Source organism: Poecilia latipinna, unplaced genomic scaffold, assembly GCF_001443285.1.
Source record: "Poecilia latipinna isolate Pla-1442-1.1 unplaced genomic scaffold, P_latipinna-1.0 Scaffold1975, whole genome shotgun sequence".
NCBI lineage: Eukaryota > Metazoa > Chordata > Actinopteri > Cyprinodontiformes > Poeciliidae > Poecilia > Poecilia latipinna.
The window spans coordinates 32605-46370 of record NW_015114591.1 but is presented as its reverse complement, the minus strand read 5'-3'; the positions used below and the strand labels follow the sequence as shown (position 1 = coordinate 46370).

The following is a 13766-nucleotide window of genomic DNA, read 5'->3' as shown; positions in this document are numbered from 1 at the left end:
GTGGTGCTGACATTCCACATCATTAAGACCCTGGAGGAACCCATCCTGGATCAGCGCCGGCTTCTTGAGTATACCACACTTGGACCTCTTGCAGTTTGCTATCAGCCCAAACTTGGAGACTTGGACCCCATCATCTTTCTGCTCAACACTCACCTGGACCAGCAAGTGAGCACTGTGAGAATTATGTTTTTTGACTTCTCCAGTGCATTCAACTCCACTTGCCCAGCTCTACTATTGGCCTGGATTGTGGACTATCTCACTGGGAGACCATAGATTGTGGACTACAACACTGTATATCAGACTGGCGCCAACGCCAACAGACTGATCCGCAAGGCCAACGACTTTGGAGAGAAGCTTGACTCACTGACAGTGGTGTCAGAGAGAAGGATCCCGTCCAAGGAGCAGGTCATCTTGGACGAGTCTCACCCACTTCATGACAGGCTGGTTGGCCACAGGAGCACCTTCAGCCAGAGACTGACAACACCAAAATGCTCCACAGAAAGTAATTCCTGCCTGTAGCCATCAGATTGTACAACGCCCAACTCTGAGTGTCTTTAATCTAAGTTTTTTTCTGGACTTGTATACAGATTTATTCATAGATTAATATGCATTCTTGTTATTTATATTTAGTCATATTTAATTATATTTACTTACAATATCAAACTTATGAATATATATTTCTTTAGAAATTGTATATAGCTTATGGTTACACTTGTATTTACTAATATTTAACACCTTGGATGGAGTAGCTCGTCAACAAATAAGCAGTTTCTTCCCTTTGGGGATCAATAAAGTATATCATATTCTATATAAAATTTAAATTAATCAGCGTAACCCAAGCGTGTTGCTTTATTCACCAGTAAAACCAAGTGTGATCGAAATCAGGTCACAGACACTGGGCTGTTCTTCAAGGTTAATTTGATGTGGGATCAGAGCTCACAATTATTTCATTAGTGTGTGGGAGACGCATCTGCATGCAAAAGTCTCCATCATAGTTCTTTCGCTTCTTCGTGTGATTGTAACTTCTTTTTTGTTCTCATTTGATAAATCAATATATTTATCTAACAGTAGCACAGAGCAAAATATTCTCTTTCCCACAAAACATTCAAAATTACATTTAACAATATAAAACAAGAGGTATTAAATAAGCAGAGGTATTTAAAATGTACAGATCATTTCATAGATACTAAAGGTGTGTACAACAATCAGACTGCAGTAATTTATGAATAAATTTATGAATAAAAACACTTTTCCAGTTTGTCTCTTCCTTGATTAATAATAAACATAATCATTCTGTTTTTCTGCGTTTGAGGTTAGATTTTTCCACTGTAACTGTTTTATTCTGATTTGTTTTGTTTAATAAAACATGATATCTTCACAACTGAATCTAGACTTTGACCAATAGTCAGAGAGCTTACGTAACCTGAATTCATAACAGGATGGAACTTTGTATTTTTGTTAATATGGCTCAAACACAGAATGATTCCTTTGCCCTGTCTCTCCCTACTAACAGACATGATGCTTTGTTTTCCTCCTCTTCTCTGTCTAGGAAGTTGATAGCATGGGGGGAACCTTTGGCCTAAAAATGTGGACCTACCGTGTGCTGTTGGAGCTCATCCACTGGGCCGACCATGCTGCAAAGACCCTGCATGTTTTACACACAGAGAGGGAAGGAACAAAGTAGATCTGACTCCTTTTCGCTTCACTCCAGCAACATTAAACAAACCTAATCAACACTAATGACCAGCTTCTTCTTCAAAATATTCCTATTTAAACATGTAAACAGATGATCACTCTATACACTTGATGTCTAAAAACTGCTTAAAGCCATGTAAACAGCTTTTCCCAGACACTGGCATTTCCACAGCAAGTGTCAAAGTGACCTCTGGTTTGCCGTGTTGGAATTTCCTTTGACAACGAAAATTCTTCCAGGGCTTGTAAATAAGTTTGGTCCAAGAAGCCAAACGAGTTAGAGGTTTTTTTTTTTTTTCTTTGACTGCTGTATAGATGTAGTCTGGTAAAAACCACCTGCTTTGCTTTGTATAGAGGGTCTTTCTGTTGAGAAACAACTGCTTTCCTGGAGACGTGGACTGTGTTGAGGTTTTACATTTTACCCAATTGCTTATGTATGTAACGTGCCAGGCACCACGGAGACATCCGCACAGCTGATAGAGCATTGGCTCATATTTACACTGATCTTCTTTGGCTTTTGCTGCATACATACAACTCAGACTAAGAACTCAGACTTGATGAGTATTCAGTTATTTGTACAATCCGTTACATATTGTATACAAAATAAACATCAACATAAATAAACAATGATTAACCTAAATGGATGTTTTTGGCTGTCAAAATGTGAACAAAGGCACTTAATCTAAATCAGTATAAAATCCGTACTAGAATAAAGCTTCAATGTGCAAAGACCTCCGAGTTATTTTGACACCGTCTGTTTATATTTTTCATTTTTAAGGTTTACAGAGGGAACTAAAGCAGAGAAATGGCCAACTTTCCTCATGAGAGATCTTAAGCGTTCATATATCTATGATTTAAATTAGCCAGTGTAACCGAAGCGTGTTGCTTTCTTCACCACTGAAACCAAAATCAGGTTACAGACAGCGTCCAACAGCATCCGTCATAGTTTGTTTTTGCTTCGTGTAATTGCAGTTTTTCTTTTAATCTCATTTTATAAATCAGTATATTTATCTAACAATTCCACAGAGCAAAACAATATCTTTCCCATAAAACAGATTACTTCTAACAATATAAAAGTAAGTGCAGTTGGTGCACTTACTGTATTAACAAGAATCAGTAAATGTTCAAAAAACGTGCGAGTCTCAGTTCAAACTGTGCGTCCCGTTTCGGAGCACTCTGACCATGTTGGATGAGCTCCACACTGGTCCCCAATTTATCCTGCATCCACATGTACCTAGCTAAGTAGGTTTCACTGGTACCTACTTAGCTAGACTTTACTTGATACAGAATGTTTTCCAGTACAATTGGATACCACCGCAATGTGGGTTGGGTGGTCATAGCAAGGAGACTCCAGGGATTTGCAGCAGATTATTTAACCTACTTCTTATCCTTTTAGGCCACTGGAAAAGATTTAGTGGCATTTCTTTATCCTACATATGAAAGTAAAAAAAAAGTCTAGCAACATTTTGTCAACTGACTCAGGTTGTCTTCTCATTTAATGCTTGGGGTTTAATTCTCAGCAGACAATGATACATAGGCAAGGTACGCATGGGACAGGCAAGTTTCTAGTCCATCACAGAGCAACGCATATTTGGATGTTTTTCAGTATTATTTTATAGATGTGATATTTTTCCTATTATTACAAGTTGAAGTGTTGCTATTATTACTTATTTTCAATAGTATGAGTTCTTATGGCGATAATTATTTTTAGTTTTTTTGTGGTTTTTACTCATTATGTATATAAAATATTATTATTATTATTATTATTATTATTTCCACATTTTAAAGGGTTTGGTAGGCTGCACCCCATTTTACCAGCGGAACCTCAAGGATGTTGTGCACATGCGCGCTGTGTGCAATCTACCGGAGCACCAGAGGTAGTGAAGGCAGTCCTAATGGCGGAGAGCGTACGGTCGCCTTTTGACTACCGGGAGCCACCGACCCTCGACAGCGACGGGGACGGGAGCAAACCGCCACCACCACGGGGGTGAGTGAGTGCGGCGACGAAAACCGGTTGGTCGTCGCGAGTCGTTTTCATCGCATTAAACGCCAGAGCCACTTGCGCACGCGCTGGGATCGTGCGCGTATTTGTAGTTAACGTTAGAACCCAGTGTTCGCGTGCATGATCTCGGTGTTGTGGTGCAGAAAATGGAGAAGGGAAAGTGTATTTTAACTGTCTATTGGCTGCAGACGGTGAAGACTAAAGGCTCCCGTCTGCCGCCCAGACGGCTGGTTTTGGACTGAAAGGAAACCAGTTTTAATTCAGATGTTTATACGTCGTAGAAGTCCTAGCTAGGTGCTGCTAGGAAGCTAACAGGCTAGCAGTGGTTTAGCATTCATGTTAGCATTATCCCCGCAGAAAACAGTCGGTCTTAAAACCCCTAAATCACAAGTCTTCCTCATCCACCAGATTTTAAGAACTGCATACTTACCAACATATTTCTCATCAGTTTTGGACCAACGGCTCACAAATGGCAGGCGTGTTTTTGTGTTGAGTAAACAAAGTTGCTGACCACCATGAAAAAATGCATCCTAAAACGGTTAACTGTCACTGGTTTCAGAGAATAAGGGACACATTGTTGCGCTAATCAGTCTTTTCAAAAGACGAGTCGCACAGTCTGAGTGATTGAATGAAGGGGTGGGGCTACTATTGGTGTTGTGATTAGAGAAATCACGACCATTAGCTGCAATTAGCTGGTTTACTCGTTGCATCTTGTTTACCATATCGTTACCCTGAATTGTCTCTAAAATAAGGCAAGAATTTTGATCAAGCTACTCTTAAACGCATTTTACTTGACCAAAAATAACTAGCCGTTAAATAAGATTTTTATTGCGTTTATCAACCAGCAGCTATGTAAATAAATCCTGTTTTTACTGGGAAGTGTTCATTTCAAGCAAAAAAAAAAGAAAAAGCCACGGCATCCTGAATGCAAGCGATATGAGTAATTTGTATTTACCTATTTATGCCCATGGGCTGTTAAAAATGGAGTATAATTTACTGCATTTGCACCACAGATTGAATCCCAACCTCCAGCGCAATATTGTTTTTGTATAATAACATAATTGCAAAATGAAGAAGCATGAAGAGGCATCTTAATACAGTTTGATTGATTCCAAATCTTTTAAAGTAATCAGTTACAAATGCTGGAATAATGGACGTTATTTTAGCTTATATTCCTTACGTCAAAAGATCTCTCCTCTTTTGACAGGCTATATTATTTGACTGCTTTTGCTTCCTGCTTTAAAAAAATATTGGTGGACCTTTTGCTCTCTGTTATCCCAAGAACTGATATAGACTTGTAGATCAAGTTCAGAGATCTCCAAGATAGGAAAAAGAAAATGAGGAAGAGAGAGACCTGTAAGGGTAAAAAGGTATACAGTAGACGTGCTGTAAATGGATGAGTATTTGCCAGCATTACTGCTGATACACGGAAAGTTTAATAATCATTTCTCTAGCAGGGGTTTGAAATTCCAATCCCTCACTCCAGTGCCACTTTCCTGCAACTTTTGGATGGATTCCTGCTGCAACACATCTGAAACTAAAGGCTGACTTTCCTCCTTGGCATGTCAGCAAGTTTTGCAAAGGCTCATGCTATTGGACCGTTTGAGTCTGACAATGCATGAACAAACATATTTGCTTTAAGTCTTAGTAAAAAAATATATATATGTAAAAGTTATGGATACACTATGTGATTTTTGACAAATTTTTCATAACATACGACAATTTTTGCAATCAGGCTGAGTCATAGCATAATTGTGTTTTGTGGATAGTAACCAGCTCCCAATCAAAATTCACACAGTCACGCGAAAATCAAACTTCTTGGAAATTGTGGTCACCCCTTGTGAGAGTGTCAGACTGTTGAAGCAAATTTACTTGAAACTCTCACATTCACGAGTCTTTCACTGGAATACTTCTCAAAAAAGTATATAAGTAACCTGGTTTACTGTGTAAACAAGTACAACGGGCAACATATTAACATGACAATGAAATGTTGCTTTCTTTAAAGTGGACATGTCTGTAAAAAAAGACTGAAATTCTGATATTGGAGTTTGTGAGCTTCAAAGCCACGCAAAAATATTTTCAATAAGCAATTCTTGCTTATTGAATTGAGGTTTCACTCACTTCTCTCACCTTAGCGTACATTAATATGATTGTAAACACAAAACTACTACAGTAAAAGCATGTTGTTGGCTGCAGCGAAGTTAAAATTGAAGGGGTTTTTTTTGCACAGAATGGCAAAGATTACCAAGGTTAGTCTTCTTCTCTGGCGAGGGTCTCCTCACTTCCGGGTTTTTCTATTTCTTCTTCTTTTGTAGTTCCCGACTCAAGGCTACACGTAAAGTGTATGTCTTTGTGCAGCACATTCCCGAACTCGTATGACACGCGTCACATCACATGTATGTGACTTTCAAGCGTCTGGTCATACTGCGTGGAAGGAAAAAAAAGTTTGTAAGCGGTGAATTACTGAAAGCGTCGATGCAGTGGTGCAGTTTGAGCAGGTGCTGCACAATATTTACAGAAAATATTGTAGTGTAGTTCCAGCTTAAACATCAATCTGGAATCTCTTCATTTTCAGTTGGAGTCGAAATTCCTGTCAAGAAACGCGCAGCACATTTTTTCTGTGACAATTGGTAACTGTTTGCTTTATTATTGAATTAAGTCAATGCTTTCAAGAATCACTGATAGTCGCTTAGTAAAATGGGGATTTGCTGAAATTAGAATAAATAAATGCATAAATAAAAATCAGTTTGGACCAGTAAAAACCTGAGTGGTTCATGTAGTTGAAACAAATTCTTAAAGATCTGCTTTGCTCCAGATGTCTCCTGCACACCTGAACGTGTCTGCTAGCTCTGCCAACATTTACAATAAAAAAGTTTTAATCAATGCTTTTTACATAATGTTGACTGTACGCTAAACAAAGGCTTTTCTCTCTTCACAGTCGTGTGTGTGGGAGAAAAAGGAAGGGGACACCTGTGAAGGTGTGTGATCGAGCGTATGTAACAGAAGATGAGGAGGAGGAGAGCATGTCAGAGCACAGCTACAGCCCGGGTATATACACACATGCAACTTGCCATCTGGAGCCACTGTGTTTATTCGTTGTGCTATGTTGCACCTTCCATTCCAAACATAGTTTCTATAATGAAGCCGTTCACGTGATCGCAGGTGACGGCCAGTACCCAGAAGGCGCCGAAGACCGTCTTCCTCCTCCTGGCAGTCCCTACTACCTGCCTGACCCCACTCAGCTCTGGTAAAGAAGACCCTGAGACCACTTTTCTCCAATGCTGGCGGAAGCTGTCTCGTTGCTAAACCCACTTCATGTTTTTCCCAGCGTTCCTGAGCTGGGGGAAGAGGGAGCGAGCGGTGTTCGAGGACCCGTGCTCTTCCACCCGCCTCCCAACTGCCGGATTCGAGAAGTCCACTGTGGTACTCAGGTCCGACTGGTCGTCATAGCGATCCGCGACATCGCGAAAGGGGAGGAGATAACTGTGGACTACAGCCTGACGGACTGGGGGGAGAATGCAATGGTGAGCAGCAGATAGCATTTTACAGTATTTTCTGTTAATGTACTCTTATTCAACACTGCAGTGTGGACATTTTAGAATTGACTATTTTAATTACATATAAACAGTCCACTTTAAAGTTTGCTACATGTTCTAATTTCAGTGTACTGTATTCTGAATTTAAATATTTTAGACAACATCTTTAAAGAAGCTGATCCTTTCTGCTTCTCCTGAGTGCATTGTGTGTTCAGTCTCAGACGGTTATTAGTCTGTGAGATAATTTAATAAATGGCAGCTGTCAAGCATTGTTAATCAGCACATGACAGTAATGATCTATTAATTAATTTCTGCTGGATGAATTGAATAATCCTAGTGGCTGCAGCCCTATTTTCAGCTTTTCATAGCTTTTGCATATTTCTAACAGTTTTTTTTTGTAAATTGCTAGATATTCTTATAGATAACATTTATATCTTAATGAAATCACCAGTCCAGTGCAAAACAGTGTAGAACAGTTTTAATAAAGGCTAGATTTGTTTTTTGAAGGAGCCAAAGAACAACATCAGAAGAACTAATCAGAATGATTTCCTAAATTATAGAGAAAAAAAATGATTAAAAACGGATACTAACTTCATCCTGATGTGTTTTACTCCTGGCTGCAGGACAGCAGTTGTAATCTACACCAGTTAATTGTCCTTCTGTTGTGCAACCAGGAGGAAGAGGCTGGCCCTCACCCGCTATCTCTCTCCGTGTCCGATTACCTCACCCCCTCCTGGTCGCTGTCGCCCTCCTCCTCCCCACTCACCCACTCTGAGGCCAGCGACTCCGACCGGGAGGAAGACGAAGAGGAGGATGACGACGATGATGACGACGACGACGAAGAAGAAGAAATCGAGGAGATAAGGGGTCGGATGCTTCGGCGCCGCAAGAAGCGCAAGCTGCCTGCGGCCGTGAATTCCAAGAAGAAGAGCGCGCCCCCTTCCGCCAGGGGCCCCGGGCGCCCCTGTTCCTCCTTCTCCCGGCCGGGGCCCGTGGCCCCGCCAGCTCGGCCGCTGGCGCCCCCGACAACCAACATAAACAATAACATCAACATAAACATCGGCAGCTCCAGCGGCGCCGCGGCGAACCGGCGGCAGCATTGCCCGTACTGCGGCCGCCACTACCGCTCGCTGGCGCGCCACCTGGAGAAATACCACGGCAACCAGCCAGATGTCCGAACGGCCATGGAGCTGGCGCACCTACACACGCACAGCTCCTCGAACGGCAACGCGCCGCACCCCTCCTCGTCCTCCGCCTCCACTCCTCACTCCTTCGCCATCCCGCAGTCCTCCGCCTCCAACCCGGCTCCGCCCTCGCTCTTCTCCAGGGAGAAGGAGTCGCCGGCTACGCGCTCGAGCACGGGCAGCGTCTCCTTCTCCCTCTCGCTTTCGCCTCCGTCGTCCGCACAGCCCACGGCTGCAAAGAAGGGGCCCAGCTTACCGCTTCCCGCCGCCAAACTCTCCTCGCCGCCGCTGGTTTCTCGAGTAAAGAGTCCGTCGCCACCTCCGACCCCGGCTGCGAAAAGAGGAAGGCGGATGAAGAAGGAGAAGCACGAGGAGCAGCAGAAAGTGGAGGTAGAGAAGAATCAGGAGGAGCTGCTGCCGCCTCCCACTCCGGAGCCTAATGTCGATCCTGACGAAGATCTGGAGCTGAGCGGAGTGGAGGAGAATGCACCAGAGAAGAATGGAGAGATTGTAAGGTGTGGTTAGATGTTTCTGTCTAGAAACATTTATTATTATGTTGTCACTAATCTACAGGTTTCTCATTTGTCTGCTTATTCCTTTAGACATACATTAAAAGTTAAATAATTATATTCCCTTTTAAATAAGAAAATCAACATTTTATTTCCTAAAATAAAATTACTACTCTGAATATGTTTTGGTTTTTTTCCCACTTACTGAACTTTTTTCAGTCGGTATACTCTAGTCAACAACTAATTGATTACTAAATTAGTTAATGATGAATGTTTTTCCGTTTTTCTCTCCAGCACACACAGGCAGCACATGTCTCCCCTGCTCTCCTCCCTGTCGTGTTTGATCATCTACCTCCGCCGCCAGCAGCACTCCTCTTCTCTGTCTCTGACTCGCTCTCCTCACTCTGCCGAGGCGTGGCGGCTGCTCTGCCACTCCAGCCTCTCGCTGCTCATCCTCTACAACCGACACCGGGAGTGCGAGGTGGCCAAGCTCACGATTCAGGACTACCGCAACCGGGTCACGCCGCAGTCCGCCCCCAGCGCCTCGTCCGCCATGGAGTCTTTCCTGTCCCCCTTCGAGCGTCAGGTCTTAAGCCACCTCCCGCGGGCGGGCGTCCTGGGCAAGCGCGGCCGCGTCCAGCCGCTCATCCTCCCGCCTCACTGCGAGTCCTGCCTGGACCTGCTGCTCCGCACCAGCCCCAACGTGGGCGTGGACCCCGAGAGCCCCTACGTCTTCTCCCGGCCCTACCACTCGCCCGCCACCCCGCTCCGCGGCACAGACTTGCTGAGGAACTTGGCTCGGGCCAGCGGGGCCAAAAACGCCGGAGCGCTGACGGCGACGCGAGTGCGGCGGCAGGTGGCCATCCTCACCCAGCTGCTGCTGCTGGAGGAGGGAGAGGGGCCGGGCGGAGCCATCAAACGGCTGGAGGACTTCCTGGAGCGGGAGTACCACGTGACGCAGAACTGCTCCTCCATCATACGAGATCCGGCGCTGATGAGTCGAGTTGGACGCGTCGTTCTCTACGGAGAGAGAGAGGGCGTGCTTTTCAGGGGGATGAGCCTGCAGGACATTTGCCTCGAGTTAGACGGTAAGAAAATGCATCTAACCGTTTACTTTTTCTATTTCCAACCCTTTGTATGTATGTCTTTGTTTAAAAAAAATAAAATAAAACATCAGTCAGTGATGTAGCTGCACCCAAATCAATAGACACAATGTTAGAAGTATGTTTTTATCAAGATCAGAAAGATTTATGGTGATTTTTTTTTCATTCAGTAAAAAGTTAAGACTACATTGCAGTACTGCAGTTCTTATAAATCAAGATGTTTTTACATCTTCTGAGGAAAATTGTTCCTTTAATCACACGATTAAGAATGCTTTTCTTTGAATTACACAGGATGCTTTTCTTGAACCTTGAATCATAAATGATTTAAAATGTTACAAAAATTTAATCAACATTCTGAGATTATTGTATTATAGAGTAAAAAAGCACTAATTTATCTCTTTCCCTAATCTTTTTAACTTTCAATTCATTTCTTGAGAGGCATCATTTGAAGTATTTTGATTCACATCTTGTTCAAAACACTAACTCACTTCTCAGGTCAAAAGGTTTATAAAGTCTGTTAATTTCACTGCAACTCCTTTCCTCCCCCAGAAGTACTGGGTAGATCTGACCTCTTTGGACAAGTGGCATGAAAGACGGATTTTATCAGGATTTTTTTGTTTGTTTTTTTCTTAGAACGTTTGAAGTGTGCATTTTATTTTTCTGCCCAATTCTTGCTGGTACAACAAAATAAAATACAGTCTTTAAAAGTCACCTACATGGTAAATGGAGTCAATTTCTGGATATCTAATCTCCAGCTGTTTTGTGAAGGCCTCAGAGAACAATCTGCTTCAGAAAAACCAAGAAACACAGCAGATTGGCTAGAAATAAAGTTGGGGAGGCGTTTTAAAGCAGAGTGTAGGTAGCAAGTAAAGCATTAATCAGAGAAGCAAGCAATGGTGACAGATGAGGAGCAGGTGAAGCAGCTCATCATCCTAAACACATAAGTCTCCACGGTGGAGGCTGCATTATGCTTTGGGGATACACATCTTCAGCAGGATCATGTAAGCAGAGTGTTAAGCTTTCAGTCACATTGATATTTGTCTTCATAACAGTGATGTCTGGCAACTCCGGAGATTCATTTTCAGAAGATTCAGATGCAGATGAAGAGAAAGAAGACGTCAAGGAGAAGACGGAGGTGATCGTAAAGAAGAAAGGACCGGGACGACCCCCACGGAAGAAACCTGCACCCCTTCCTCCAACCACCGTCACCCCACCTGTAGCAAACGCCCAAAAAAGGAGACCTGGTCCAGTTAAATCAGGTAGGTTTGTCAACGGCGACCCTTTGACCTGACAGGATCTTGTACGTGTGCTCATGGCCTTCATTACAACTTCCCACAGGAAAACGCGGCGTCCTGAAGCGACCCTGGTCTGAGGCGGAGCGCGTAGCTGTGGAGACGCACCTCAAGAAGAACCTCTTGGACCTGCGCGTCCCCGCCAAGGCGGACTGTGAACGCTGCCTGGAACTCTGCCCCCTGCTGGTGAGCAACCAGCGAGACTGGAGAGCCATCAAGTTTTATGTCCACAACCGGATCCAGCTGCTGAAGAAGCAGGGGAGGAGAGAAAGTGCTGCTGCAGTTAGCTAGAGTGAAGGGAAGCTGTGAGAGAATACCGTAATGTATAAACCACCAGCAGTCGGGACGAACTGTGGAACAAGCTGAGAGGAGCGGCACCTGAAGGTTTGGGGTTTTCCAGGTCGTCGCCTTGGTGATAAGGGAGTAGTGTAATAAAAGTGATTAAGCTATGAGGACAGACTGGATGGAGATAAAACCTTCTTCTGCTCCCTTTTGGAAGCTTTTTGACAAAATGAGGTGGAGCACAGTGAACACTTTTTATTATTATTTTTTAAAATGTCCTGTTTACTTTCTGCCAGTAAAATAAAAGTAAAGAACATTTGGGAGGAAGTGGGTCACTAGCAACAAGTCTGGAGTTTTACACAGAAAGCAGACAGACCTCTGTCACTTCGCTGTTGACCAAACATGAATGTGTAAAGCTTTGGGAGAACAAACTAAACTACATGGACTCGTATGAATCTGTACAGTATATGTTTGATGCTCATGTGTGTTCCAACAGGTGTGTGTGTGTATGTGTGTGTGTGTGTGTGTTGGAAAAAAGTATTCTTCAGTGTCCCAGACCATGATGCACCTGTTTTTAAGTGTTTCTTGCATACCTCCATACCATCATCATAGGTTAGTGTGTCAAGGCACGTCTACTTGAATTCACTAATTTATAATATAGTATAAATTAGTGAATTAGTATAATTTTTAAGAAATATTAAGTATTTCAGAATCAACATGTGAACTTATCCGCACTGTAAATAGTTCCTAATCTATAAAAGTATGAGGTTGTGATAGCAAAGTTGGCAGTTTCTCTTTGTGTATATAAACTGTAAATATTACCTGTACTTATTAAAGTGTATGACATTTTGTTGTGTTTTCCTAAACTGGATTGTAAAGTGAATTTTACATTGTGAAAACAACTGAGCAACATAAAAATGACAAATTGTTGGGGTTTTTATTTTATTTTATTTTTTTTGGTATTTATTAAAAAGTAAAAATTTGTTTTATACAATTTTCAGGTGTGGATAAGAATGGCAATATGTTGAATTTCAAGATCTTATTCCTTAGTCAGCAGGTGCATAAAAATAAATCACTATCAACAAATTAGTCTAGTTTAGTAATTTATTTCAAAAGCAATTATTCCTGTTAATTTTGGTAAGCAATGGTATCTAATGAATATATCTGTTTGTCAGAAAGTTAGAATATTACAGGGCACCAATAACAATTTCTATTAGGAACATGTTTCTGTTCCTGCATTATCCAACAGACACTAACCAAAACCATCCACAAGGGGGAGCAATCTACCAAGGCACAATCCTGAAGAAGCTGACTGTTCTCAGAGAGCAAATTTACGAAAAGTTGAGTGGAAGGGAAAATACCTCCAGAAGCAACAAAAATGATCACAGCCTGTTAAGAGTTTGAAGGAAATGTACATGAACTTCAGCTGAGGTCTGTGTGTGAGGCTCCACCTGGACAAATCCAGGACATGAGATTCAAAATTATTGCATTCCTTGTTTTTAAACTCCTCCTGGACCAAAGATGTCAGAATCATCTGCTCCACAGTGGCCCAGAATGACATTTCCACAGTCAATGATGATTTTGGGCTGCATTTCATCTGCTGGTGTTGGTCCACCATATGTTAACTAGTCCAAAGTTAGATCAGCCGTCTAGAAGGATAAAGTACGTTGGCTTCCCTCTGCTGCCAAGCTGTGCAGAGATGCTGATTTCATTTTCCAGCAGGACTCGGCACCTGATCACACTGGTACCAAAAGTTGAAACGGCAGCTTTAATGATCATGATGTTACTGTGCTTAGGACTCTTGGTCTCAGAGTTTAACATTTAACTTCTGAGATGCACCTTTATGATCTAAACAAGAGCAATGTTTCCTAACCCTGGTCCTCTAGACACAATGCCCTGTATGGTTTATGTGTTTCTCTGCCTCAGGACAATTGATTTCAGCTGATAGCTGATGAACTGATGCAGTAATTATCTGAATCAGCTGCATTGAAGCACAGAAACACCTAAAACATGCAGGTTACTGTGGCTTGAGGACAAGGGATGGGTCATACTGATCATGCTGATTTCAAAATCAGTGTTTTTTTATGTTGACACATAACTAAATTAAATTAATTCAACACATCAAAAGTTACCTTTTTGTCAAATATTGATGGTTTTAATTTTTGA

At 42.3% G+C, this 13766-nt stretch overlaps 1 protein-coding gene across 1 annotated transcript; it reads left to right on the top strand.

The window, feature by feature from the left end:
• The first annotated feature begins 3519 nt into the window (after positions 1–3519).
• LOC106935532 (uncharacterized) lies at positions 3520–12130 on the top strand. Its single transcript, XM_015016036.1, has 8 exons — positions 3520–3679; positions 6633–6742; positions 6857–6941; positions 7023–7218; positions 7905–8929; positions 9218–10011; positions 11079–11285; positions 11365–12130. Exons 1-8 carry the CDS (start codon positions 3588–3590, stop codon positions 11607–11609), a joined length of 2754 nt encoding a protein of 917 aa, XP_014871522.1. The 5' UTR covers positions 3520–3587; the 3' UTR covers positions 11610–12130.
• The last annotated feature ends 1636 nt before the right edge of the window (positions 12131–13766 follow it).